Source organism: Neophocaena asiaeorientalis, unplaced genomic scaffold, assembly GCF_003031525.2.
Source record: "Neophocaena asiaeorientalis asiaeorientalis breed wild unplaced genomic scaffold, Neophocaena_asiaeorientalis_V1.1 scaffold32, whole genome shotgun sequence".
Classification (NCBI taxonomy): domain Eukaryota; kingdom Metazoa; phylum Chordata; class Mammalia; order Artiodactyla; family Phocoenidae; genus Neophocaena; species Neophocaena asiaeorientalis.
In genome coordinates, this window is record NW_020185327.1 from 1,874,916 (window position 1) to 1,887,841 (window position 12,926).

General features: G+C 36.5%; 2 protein-coding genes across 8 annotated transcripts in view; one reads left to right on the plus strand and one right to left on the minus strand.

The window, feature by feature from the left end:
- Positions 1–8,731, plus strand: part of CUNH2orf76 (chromosome unknown C2orf76 homolog) — an 84,461-nt gene extending 75,730 nt beyond the window's left edge. For 5 of the 7 annotated variants that reach the window (XM_024734515.1, XM_024734517.1, XM_024734516.1 and 2 more), the window contains 2 exons: positions 668–749; positions 8,336–8,730. In XM_024734515.1, the coding sequence (XP_024590283.1) occupies positions 668–749; positions 8,336–8,412 (159 nt within the window). In that variant the 3' untranslated portion in view covers positions 8,413–8,730. Of the gene's footprint in view, positions 1–667; positions 750–8,335 lie in introns of all 7 variants that reach the window. The other 2 variants (XM_024734518.1, XM_024734512.1) reach the window with 2 other exon arrangements.
- A 1,894-nt stretch (positions 8,732–10,625) lies between these two features.
- Positions 10,626–12,926, minus strand: part of STEAP3 (STEAP3 metalloreductase) — an 85,143-nt gene continuing 82,842 nt past the window's right edge. Inside the window, exons 5-6 of the mRNA XM_024734501.1 lie at positions 11,799–11,867; positions 10,626–10,658 (exon numbers count right to left, since the gene is read on the minus strand). Coding sequence (XP_024590269.1) covers positions 11,841–11,867 — 27 coding nt within the window. The 3' untranslated portion in view covers positions 10,626–10,658; positions 11,799–11,840. The remainder of the gene's footprint in view (positions 10,659–11,798; positions 11,868–12,926) is intronic.

A 12,926-nucleotide genomic window follows, 5' to 3' on the forward strand; every position in this document is an offset into this window, starting at 1 on the left:
GATGTGTATAAAATGGATGACTAGTAAGAGCCTGCTGTATAAAAAACTAAATAAAATTAAAAAAAAAAAAAAAGGCTGGCCAAAGCTGGAACCTCAGCCCCCTGGCTGACTAGCCACATCCTCTGGGCCTATATCTTAACCTCTCTGATTCCTCCTGGATTATTGTGAGGATGTGATGATGATGATGGTAACAGAACAGTGACAGCTAACAGTACTCCCTGTGTGGCTGACACTGTCCTGAGGGTTTTATATGCTTCATCTCTTTTCATCCTCTCCACAGGGTAGTAAGAAGATGCATCCCTCCCCCTCCTTTTTTTGTTTTTTAACAGATGAGCACATAAGAGCACCTCTAAGAGAGGTTTGTTTGTTGAGACCTCTAAGAGGTGGTTGTTGAGACCACGCAGCTGGATATTGGTGGAACCTGAATTTTAACCCATCTCCAGCTCCAAAGCTCTGTGTTCTAGCACTGTCTCCCCAGTGCTTTATGGAGTGTGTGCATTTAGCAGGTACTCACTGTGTTTCTGTTCACTTCTCTCCCTACAATGATGGGAGCAGAATGTAAATTATTGCTGTGACCCAAAGTAACAATTCGGTTGTCTTTGAGGAATCTTACCAAGTATGAAACACATATAAGTACTGGTAAAATGCAGATTTTCTTTCTGTCTAGACAAATGAACTTGTGTTGAGTTTGGAAGATGATGACAGACTCCTGTTAAAAGAAGACAGCACCCTGAAAGCAGCTGGAATCGGTGAGAAGGAGTGTGTGTGCCATGTAGAGTTGGAGGGGGCCCTGGCTTTCCTGGCCTGGATGGTGATACCTGGCTGATTATATTTGGATAACTTAATGCAATGTAAATGGTACCCTTGGTGCTCTTTACACTACCGTATAATTATTCAGAGGAAAAGGACAAGAATGATGTAGATTCAGATCATTTGACTCAGGGAAGTAGATATCTGTTCTCCAAACATTCAGAATGCAAATAGTTCTTTCCAGAAGGTATGCTCAGAATTCTGCAGAGGGTTACTCACTTAATAACCTACTTACTCATATCAGCATCATTTGAGCAGATAGTTTAAGAGAATAGGGCCTGGTAGAACTCATGTGGAATAATGAAGTGAGATGTTGTTTGTGTAACATGCTGTGTAGTTCCTGTTAGTCATCCAGATCACTCTGGGCCGACCAAGTCATGGAATTTCAAATAGGAGCCTAGTGTGTACAGTTGAAAAATTGCCTGATTTAGCCTTTCAACTTGGAATATGCATGTAGTTTTAGTTTAAAGAAGTGCTGTGTGACATGTTTTATGACCATTAGATGTCACTATAATTCTACTTATGTCTACACTTACAAATGATGTGGCAGTTGGATGAAGTTTGTGAGAGAGATGTGAGCAGTTGAAGGCATTATGCCTCTGACATGCCTTTGTGGTCAGTGACTCTAATGAAACAGCACAAATCATACTCACTTTCTAATTTTTTTATATGCACTGGTTAAGGAGCACTCTAAAGTTCATGAAGTCCATGTTAGGAAGCCTTACATTTTTTTGACAGGTGTTTTATTGAGTTATTTTAGTCACATCTGTCAGGAATTCATTTTTAACTGACACATATGGCTAAAGTGGGTTCCTGACATATCTTGCAATTTAAATATGATTTAAAATACCATGTTGTATAACGTCAGACTTGTTTACTGTGTTTAAGTCTACCCTATTGGCTAGATTCAGTGTCTTTCCTTATTGTGAATACATAAGATTGATTGCTGTTATTTGGAAAAACAATTTTCTGTTTGGCATTTATTTCTTCAATTGCTATTATATTATTATAGCAGGTGGCACTTAACAACTGCTTGTTGTTAAGCATAAAACTATAATTAGTATAATAGACTGGTATTGATATAGGAATTGACAGATAGCTCCATGGAAAAGACTGGAAAATCCAAAAACCAACTAAAAGAAGTTTCATAGTATAACAAAATTTTGACATCTCAGATAAGTGGGGGAAAGAATGAATTAGCCAGAAAACGTTGGGCCCATTGCTAAAACATTTGTGAAAATCAAATTTAAATTCTTAGTCTTCATTCCAAAATAAATTCTCTATAGGTTAAATGTGATAATGTAAAAAAATTTTCTTAAATGTAGGTCAGTAGTTTCATAATCTTGGGGAGAAGGGCATGCCCTTAGAAAGGGCATGCCTTTGAAGCCAGAAGCCATAAAGCCGGGAGAAATGATAGATTTGACCACATAGAGTTAAACGAGAAGCAATAAACTGTGAAAAAATATTTGCAGCATATATGACAAAGAAAAAGTTATTAGCCTGATTTTATAAAGAGGTCTTATAATTAGTATAAAAAGGAGAAATAAATTCTACTGATAGAAGAAATAGCTAACATAAAAAATAGTACAGCTTTATTAGAAATGAGAGAAATGCACATGAAAATAGATACTATTTTTTTTTTTAATAGATACTATTTTATGTAGTTTTCTACTCTAGTGGTTAAGAGTTAGAGGCTGGAGTCAGAGTGCTTGGGTTCACAGCTTGACTCTGCCACTTACTGTCTGGGTGACCTTCAACAAGCAGTGATTATAAGACTAGCAGATGTGAAGAACAGTGGTAGTATCTGAGGGAGTGTTAGGAAATGCATGTTCTCTCGTACTGTTGTTTGGAAGCTGTATTACCTCTAACTTTCTGTAGGTCAGTTTGACCAATAAGACTTTCTCAAACTTAATTTTCTGTCATATCTATTACCAAGCCAACAGAAGTGCTTCCTCAACTCTGTGACTCCCCCCAGGTTGTGATATGCCTTCTGAGGTGTTATCTCTCACCTTCTCTGTTTGAGATTCATTGATGTAGAACTTTGTTTATTGAATGGAAATAGACTATATTGTGTGATACCATTATTATTTTAAAATGTATGTGTTTACGTGTATGTATATGGAGAAAAGATCATATGCTAAAATTATAGAAATGGTTTCTCTGGGTGGTGGCATTGCCAGTAATTAATCTTTTTCCCTTTATTCTCCACATTATCTAATTGTTCTTGCATTGATAATTTAAACTTTTTTCTACTATTTACATGTATTACTTGTAAAGTGAGGACCCGATTTTAAGGAATAAACTCCTAAATTTGGAGAAAGTTGGTTTGAATGCAGGCTCCACATTTTGCTTGCTTTGTGACCTGGAAGCCATTTAGCCTCTCTGAACTTCTCCTTTGATTTCTGTAAAACAAAACGGAAATAATTAAACCTATTTCAGAGGGTTGTCATGGGTTGAGTAAAAGAATGTATATGAAAGCATCTAGAGCAATGTAAAGGCCCTCAAAAATACTTAGGCCCTCAAAAATACTTAAAGCATCTAGAGCATGTAAAGGCCCTCAAAAATACTTAGTTTATTTGGAAGCCATCTTGGAGAAAGCAATTGGCAAATGTTTTGAATTTGTTAAAACATCAAGTTGTTGGTTTAATTGTTACTAATTTCAGACTTAAGTAACGAACCACCTGTAAAGGTGTAAATCAAATCCCTCTTTTTGTCATTCTTGTTTTAAGGCCATAGATCTTAGATCAGCATCAGATCCTTTTTGTGGGTTCTCCACTGGTTTCAGGGTGGTACTTCAAACTGCTCTCCTGCCATGGCAAGCCTGCAGCCCTGCCTGAGGGTGACTTTGGCCCCTGTGGGGAGTGATCCCCTCTCCTGCATGTTCCCCTTTGTTGCCTAGAGCAGTGCAAAAAATTCTAAGTACAGGTAGATGGTAAAAGTGATACTTGAAGTGTGTGATTTTTCTAGGGAATTTTCCCTCCCCCGGTGCCATGCCTGGTTAGGGTTTTAAGAGGTTTAAGAGAAAAATTCTTAAGTCATCACTCTCTCCCTTTTTACCACTTGATCTTTCTGTAGAGCTGTCACTCTGCTATCATAGCCAATTGCCATGGGAATAATGCCAATGTAACAAATGTATCATTAGGACTTTTCTATAAAAACCATGAAAGGAAAAGAAAGACTGTGAGGGGGGAAATTAGGGGAACAAACTGGTTTGAAGATTTCTTTTCTCACCGAGAAATTCTCTGGCCTTTTATCTACATTGCAGATCCCAATTGTATATTCTGCCTACGCTTGACGTCAGGGGAGGTTTTTGCTTGTGGATTTAGTTCTAAAATACATAAATAAAAAGATTTGCTTTGTGGAAGGAAGAAGAAGGAAGGCCTTACCTAGAATAGTTATTTATAATTTAAAGATTTTCATCTTGTTATTAACAATTGTGGTTTTATGGACTAATTCCCCTAAGTAATAAATTTGCATGTTAAATATTTTTGGGGTTATATTTTATCTCTTTCATTTCGCTACATTCTACTGCTGCTATCTTTTGACTCTTCTCTGGTTTAGGAAGGAAACTTGGGTAGGGTAACTCTTCTAAAGTCAGTTATGTTTCGTTGGAAATATTTTAAAACAAGATACAGGCGGCCAAACCATAAGTGCTCATCTGTGGGAAGAGTTCGCATCAAGCCAGATCTTGTAATAATTCCCAAACTCCCTTGTGGTTTGTTTTCATCTTATGTGTCACTCCTGTTGTCTGCCCACAACCAGAACCCAGTCTTTGTGCCTAGCACCTCTGGGTGATCTTGGATAAGCAGCTCATATTATAGGATTCCTTGGCTCCCACTTCTTTATCAGGATCATATTTGATTTGTGTTTCCTGAAGGTTTGGGTCCCTTTCCCATTCTCTTTTCGGTAGTAATATCTTGGGGCATACGTGCTTTTCTCCTTTGACAGCGCCTTAAACTGGCTGTTCACGTTAACATCATAACAGTGGTGGTCTTGTACTCGATTACGTAGGTGGTGGGACCAGGGTATTTGAGATCCCAGAGCAAGAGGGTCAGAAGGAACCTCCCAGACATGTTTCTTCCCTTTTTGCCCTCCCCTCGTTGTTGTGGAAATCACAGTGTCCAGTCTATCAAAGGTCAGATTCATTTTACTATTTGTTTTCTTCAAACTAGTTTGAAATCTTCTCTGCCAGCTTGAAAACAGATGCTCAAGCAGCTACGAAATAAAAGACACAGTAGTTTGGAACTATCTGTTGGATTGTTGCCCTCCTTTGGTGAAAAGCTAAAAATATAACTCAGCAGAGAGCATGGTTTTGAATGATTTGTAGATTAGGATTTTGTGAAACTTGCAAGGATGGGGTATAGTCCTGGACCGGGGGAGAGGGTAAAACTTCGTCCTTTTGGTCTCAAATTGCTGCAGAAATCACACCTGGCCCTTCATGGTTTTTTTGTTTCTGTTTTTGTTTTTGCCAATAATCTGCAGTTATTTTCACATTACAGCCCGCCGGATGATAGTCTGCCCCGATCATTAATTATCTGTACTGCAGTCAGGATGCACGTCTCAGTCTCTTTCCTCAGATGACAGTTGCTGTGCTGTGCACAGCTTTGGTACTGACTAGTACGAGCCTAGGGATTTAGAAACTATACACTAACTCCTTGTTGGTAGGCGAGTTTATTGAAATAAGTTAGTTGAGGAGTTTAAGTACCTTGCACTTAATTTTTCTTGAGATTTTACATTTCAAATTGTTTTTCTTATATTTAAAAATTTTGAAGTCATTATTTGACTGTTCAAGGTGTATATATGTGTATTTTATAATGGAAACTTTATAAAATTCTTAATTTCATATCCAACATGTGATCTCCTAGCTTGCATTCATTTTATTAAACTTGAAAGTCAGTATTAAAATGAACCACAAATGTATTTGGAGAGTTCTTACTTGATTTCATTTGATAGTAAGACAAAGGGATGAGCTGGAGTGTATTTATTGGATTTGAGAATGCACATTCATTTCAGATTCACACGCCAAAGCACTGTGCACCTGAGTGCCCTGCCGCCTGCAGCACATTTAATTTAAAATCAGGTGCCCTAGGGGACTGGCATGTGGTAGACTTCCCGAGGGTTCTTCTGGAGCCATTTTAAATAGAATTTGGGAAGCAGGAATTTAAGGGATAATGGTGGAAAGGGTGGTATGTAGAGGTCTTGAAAATCGTTCGTTATTTGTTTTCATTTTAATTGGCAAGTAAATTTGCAGTCTAAATACGTGAAATCATTCAGACATTTTCAACAGAGTTCTATAGATTTAAAAAAAACCATCATATTCTATTTCTGTTTGAGGACCACATTACTAAAGTTTAAAATCCATTTTATGTCTTTCTTTTGAATGTTCAGAGCAACTAACTCTTAATTTGTGTGTTATTCTCCAATTTGTTAAGGGTGAAAAATTTTATCAGCCTGGACCGTTTGAGTTTTTAACCCATTTGTCAATCTAGTTTTCCTGAAAAAATTCATTCATCTGAAAATAAAATCTTTACCTAGATGATCTCATTTTGAGTCTGTATTATATGTATTATGTAGATAATGGATTGATCTGTAAGTTAATTAGAACGAAGAGAACCTATGTGTCAAAACAAAAATGCTTTGTCAGTTCTTTCTTTTTATCCGCTTAATTCTAAACCTGTTATTGGTGTCCTGAAGAGCCATAACGATATATTAGTTTCTCAGAAGGGGTACAGAGATAAATGTCAACTGCAGTAAGTAAAATTGTAATTACAGTTAGTGTGTATTGAGCAAAGTGCTGTGTGGGCAAAGCACGATGTAAAGTTCTGTATGTAAATAGCACATCATGGATGAAACCTTGCATTGTGATTATTAAGAACAGGGGGCTTTTGCTCATTCTCCATTAGGAGGAGGATATTAGAATCACTTGCAAATTATGTAGTGTACCTTTGGGCTTGCTTCTCTTCAAAAAAGGAAACCCCAGGAGCTTTTTATATGAAGGATAGATCTCAAAATATCTTCTCTTTGAATGTTGAATTTTTTGAAGCCCCTTGATTCCAAGTGTAGAGCTCTTAGCCATTCTTTTAAATGCTATTTTCTTGTAAAATTTCACTGTACATTAACTTACTGTTTGCCCGGGGCGCATTTGTTTACAGCCCTTCTCATTGATTCCCAGCTTCTTTCTTCTGTGTCTCCCCGTCCCCTACACCCTCCACACACATCCAGGCTTATTGTGACAAGAGCTTGTAATCTGATTTTTATCAAGATTAATCTTCATCTAATCTTGAAGATACAGTAGGACTGGAATGAGGATCTGAGACTATGGGTGATTTTATTTTCCTCTTTCAGTATTTCTATATTTTCTGTAAAGAGCACGGTAATTTAGGTTTGAGAAACCTTAAATTTGGTATTCTTAAAAGCAGCAAAAAGCATTTTTAATGAAATGTCATGCTAAGTTCTTTAATTTCGTTCTTCTGTGATAAATTCTAATGAGATGAGAGCTGTAAACTAGGAGACCAGTTGTAATCCTTGGCATCCTTCCTTATTATCCTATTTATTTGGCTTGAAGAGTTTCACTTGTCAGTTTTAGGAGGATATGTTAATTGTGTGATCAGTATTCCTTACAAATAATCTTGTCTGTTTTCTTGTCAAGATTCTGAAGGCCCTTTTGCTCTTTCTGTAAAAGCTAAGCAGAGTGTATTAACTTCTGGTTTAATTTAAAAAACAAATGTGGAACTTGTTGGCGTGACGCCTTAAAGAATCGCATGTTTAATAATTGGAAGGCTTTCCATCAGGTTTGTCTCCAGTCTGAATTAATAATGTTGCTGACTTATTGTTTCAGAAGACAGAGTCCTTGACCTGTTAAGTTGAAAGAATTGTGACTGCTCTGAACCTTTGTGGGTCCTTTAGCTGTGCCATATCCCCTGTGAATAATTAGAGGTATTTGAAGGTATTGCGGTAGAAGCCAATTTGTGTCTTTCACTTTGCATATTGTTGAAGCCTCATGAATTAGTCATAAGCAGGCAAAAAATTAACTTCTTCAGACACATATTTTGATGGGTCATGAGGGAGAATGTAAAGTGATCTGTAAAATATTCTACTGATCCTCTAAGTATTAAATTATTATACCTACAGGCCAGTTTCAGAGAGGGGGAAAAAAAAGTGTTTTCCTCCTTCTTCAGTAACTGAGTAGCAAATTTGAAAAAAATAAAGGCTTATTATTTCTAGGACTGTTAAGAGGACTATAAATGAGCAATTTTATGATTTCCTGAAAACCAGATTCATGTGTTAATTCTTGTTTTTAATGTTTTTGGTTATTTTTCTTTTAAATCAGTTGAATTCTAGAGTCTTATAACTACAACTTATACTTCTTGTTGATTTTGTGAAATGTGAAATCAAACAAGTAACTCATCTTTCTAACTTTAGGCAACTAAAGCACTGAATCAAAGAAATGGATTTCCATACTTGTTTAAAATCTAGTTTTACATTCCATTTTTTTTCCATTTTCTATTTTTCTTTTTTTTTTCAGCCAATGAAACTGAAATTGCATTCTTCTGTGAAGACGACTATAAGAACTACAAAGCTAATCCCCTTTCATCCTGGTGAAAACTTCACAGGGCTTCCTTTTTGCATACTTGTATTAAGCTCTTTATTCCACTAGTGAGTTTTTTAAATTGACAAATAAACTTAAAAAAATTAATCCCAAGCTCTGCCATTTGAGGTAAAATCTGTGGTGTGTTCTCTCTTCTGCAGGTCTCATTTTTTTCTTTCTTGTTGTAAAATAATATATATATTTATGGGGAAAATGTGATTTTTTTAAGTGAAAGAAATAGTGATTCAAAAATCACCATGGAGTGTTGGTTCTTTAGTTATAATTTGTTTATGAAATTAGAGGTCATTTTGGTGACTTGCATGTTGGATTCTTTAAAAAGATTATAAGACTTAAAGGTCATTCTGTTTATTTTGTGTTTTCTCCATAGTTTCTAATTAGACCCCTGTTACTATCTTTGGCTAGCAGGGATTGTAAGAGTCTCTTATGACCATGAATGCCATCTTTTCACTTACCATGTTACACACCACCACACATGAAATTGAATTGGGTATATTTTAGGGAGGTTTTCTGATGTTAGATGGCTTTTCTTTCTTTTCGTATTAAGCCCACACAAATAACATTGCTGAAATGTTTTTTTCTGAGCTGTGTTTCCTGACTTCAGGAGCAAACTATAATAGAATCAAACTCATTTATTTGGAGAGAGAAGATAGCAGGATGATTGCACTTCTGGAAGAAAATTGTTCGTTGAGAACAAGTCTAAGTCATGGATGATACATTCTTTCAAAATAACATAATACTTTAATGACGGACTACCAGCACCCGAAGAGTAGTGAATTCAAGGGGGCCTTTCAGCCAGCATGCATCTAATCGGAACTCTGAGAGAGGTTAGTTGGCTCTAGAATTATTCCATGAAGCCTTAAAACTGCTAGAAGGGCAAATTGGTTTCATTGTGGTATAGGCCAATTTAAGAAAACATATTCTGCTTAAAAAACCAAACTTGAAAGTCTGGTTAACATAACCAGAAGATGCGTTGCTTTCTTTAAAGACAAAGTACTGGGGGCTTCCCTGGTGGCGCAGTGGTTGAGAGTCCGACAAAGTACTTGGAATAGAGGAAGATAAGGGCAGAAGGTCTGTTGAGCTAGGCCTTATAAGCTATGCTGAGGAGTTGGAAATTTTATCTAGTAGGTAGTTGGGAGCCAGTGAAAAGATTTAAACAGATAAATTACATGATTAGATTTGTATTTTAGAACGTAAGCTTTGACAGCAATGTCCAGATGGCAGAAAGACTAGAGGACAGTTGTTGTAGACCAGAGGAAGTTTGGACGGACTCCCCTAGGACTTGACAGAAGGGGGGAATGGAGAAGAGGAGACCTTGTTGACATAGTGCTAACATTTGGTCATGCATTAAATGGCAGGCATTGTGTTAGGTACCTACATGTGTTTTTTAATTTTTACCACAACTCTCTAGTCTTGATAGTATCTTATCTATCTATGGCTGAGGAAATTGGGGCCCAGAGAGGTATGGTAACTTACCCAAGGCAATGCAGTAATTTGCACTGGGAGTGGATCCAGGTCTTTCTTAAATTCCCAACCTTGCCCATTTCATCCTGTGGCCTCCCAGGAGAGGTATGAGGTAGGATCTTTGGGACTAGGTGAATGGCTGGTGTGGAAGGTGTAGGAGGAGGAGTGGAGACTTCAATGATTCTTCCTGGAGCGAGTGACTGGATCGATGGTGACAGCATCAACCCAAATAGGGAATTTAGCAAGTAGAAGAACAGGTTAAAGCATACTCCATTTGATTATTTTGCAAACATTCAATTTACACACACTTTGTTTCTTTTTTAAGAAAAATTAAGCATACCTTTACCTGTATGTTTTCTTTTTAACAAATAATGCAAAAATATGTACATATGTCTAATCCTTTGTTTTGGCGTGTATTTATTTTCCTTATTAGAAAGTTACATATAGGCTTTTTTCACTTGTAAACACAGATGTAAAAATCAGAAACTAAAATACATCACGACTAAAAAGGGCTTTTAACCAAGAGTGAAAGATTGGTTCAAAACATAGAAAACTTATCAATGTACATAATTCTTAAAATATATAAAGAAGGGCTTCCCTGGTGGCGCAGTGGTTGAGAGTCTGCCTGCCGATGCAGGGGACACAGGTTCGTGCCCCGGTCCAGGAAGATCCCACATTCCATGGAGCGGCTGGGCCCGTGAGCCATGGCCACTGAACCTGTGTGTCCAGAGCCTGTGCTCCACAACAGGAGAGGCCACAACAGTGAGAGGCCTGCATACTGCAAAGAAATAAAATAAAATAAAATAAAAAATAAATATATATATAAAGAAGAAAGAAATTGTGCTATCTCAGTGTTGCCCCAAAAAAGCATCTGATGATGGGCAACCCATGCGTGAATAGAAATAGAATAGAACAGAATCCCCTTAACCTGATGAAGGTTACTCACAGAAAACCTACTAATGGAGAAGTGCTTAAGCAAACCTATTAAATGAATAGGACAGGGAGGACACTATTACCAGTACTATTCATAATTGTTCTGCCTCTTATTGTAGCCAGTGCAATAAGAAAAGAAAAGTAGTGAGAACCACAGACATTGGAAAGGAGACTACACATTCCTTTGCAGACAATATGATTGCAGGGGAATCAACTGACAAGTTATAAGAACTAATAAGAGACTTTATGAGTGCCTGATAATGAGCTTAAATTGTGCACAAAAGCTATAAAATGTTAACTAGAGTATGTAAAAGATGTAAATAGAGAGATACTACATGTTTATAGATGGAAGCTTTGATGTAGTAACGATGTCGATTTATACCTAATCTGTACTTCAGTGCAACCTCAATCAAAATCCCAGGGTTTATATTGGGATTTGACAAACTGATTTTCAGGTTCACTTGGAAAAGCAAATGTATAAGAATAGCCAAGACCAATTTGGAAAAACAAAAAGGAGGGGGGATTGCCAGCAGATGTCAAAATGTATTTTAAAGCTGTAGTAATTAAAACATCTTGGTTGTGATACAGAAGTAGACCAAAAAATCAATGAATAGAAATTGACTGCTGTATATGGAAACTTAGTATATAATAAAGGTAGTATTTGTAATCAGTGAAGAAAGATGGATATTTATCCCTTGCCTAGGCATTAAAAAAATGATTAAGGACCCTACCTCCTACCATTCACTAAAATTTCAGGTGGATTAAAAAAGCATGAAAAACAAGATGATGAATTTATTAGAAAAAAAATGGATTATTTTTATGACCTTGGGGGTAGAGATGGCCTTCTTAAAACACAAAATGTGCAAATGCCATAATTTTCTGAGTTTGATGTATCTATATGAGAAACTAGATTCCCCCTCCCCCCAGAAAAATTATAAATGGGTTGAAAGGCCAGTAAAGACTGGGAAAAACTACTTGCACTTACAAGGTAGACAGAGGATTAGTTTCCAGAATATATGAAGAACTCTTACAAGTCAATGAGAAAAGGACAAACCTGCAACAGAAAAATGGACACATTTTGTAAAGAAGAAATTTGTAAAAAAAAAAAAAAAAAAAAAGGAAACATATATGGCCTATAAAAATGTGAAAAGATGCACATCCTGTTATTCAAGGAAATTAAAACAACAACAGAGTATCATTTCCATTCATCAAGATGGCAAAAAGTAAAGGGTTTGGTAACAAGTATTGGCAGTGATGTGTGCCTACGCTGCCAGTGGGAGTATAACGTCATGTGCAGTCACTTGGTCAAGCAATTTGATGTGCTGTCTATTGAAATAACAAATGTACATCTTCTGTTGACCCCACAGTTCCACTTCTTAAAATTTGTTCCAGAGAAACCCACTTATGCCTGCAGGAGGAGGTATTTATAAGGGAATTCACTGCAGTGTTATTTATAGTAGAAAAACACTGTAAACAACCTAAATTCTGTGAGTATCTAAATGACGTTTGGTATATCTATACTCTGGGTTACTACTGAATCTAAAACAATGGGGGACATTCATATTACTTACTGACATGGGACAATCTTTGAGACATCTTGATGGATAAAATTGCAGAGAGACTCGTAAACTGATGTCGTTTGTTTAAAAAAGGCACAAAATGATAATATATATATAATACGTGTGTGTATATGAATATATACATTGTATACACATATATACACAAAAGAATATACACCAAATTGATAACATCGATTACCTCTGGGGAGGGGCCTAGAATTGGGAGGTGAAGGTGGTAAAAGCCTGTATCTGTATATTTAAGGAGAATGTATTTGTGTTAAGAATTAGTAAAAACTAATGCATGTGTAGAAATTAAAAGAAGCAGGAAAAAAATCAATCAGGCAATTGCCATTAATATTTCAGCATATTCCATCTAGGTTATTTTTTCTATGTATTTTTTTAATGTTTCTGATCTTTTGAGTGTTTTAAGTTATACAAGTAATATATGCTTGTTAAAAACAACTCAGGTAAAAAGTAAAAATCCCCTTCAAAGGTCACTTTTTTGCATAACTTGGTGTTTATACTTTAGGAGCTTTTTTTCCTGCACACGTATC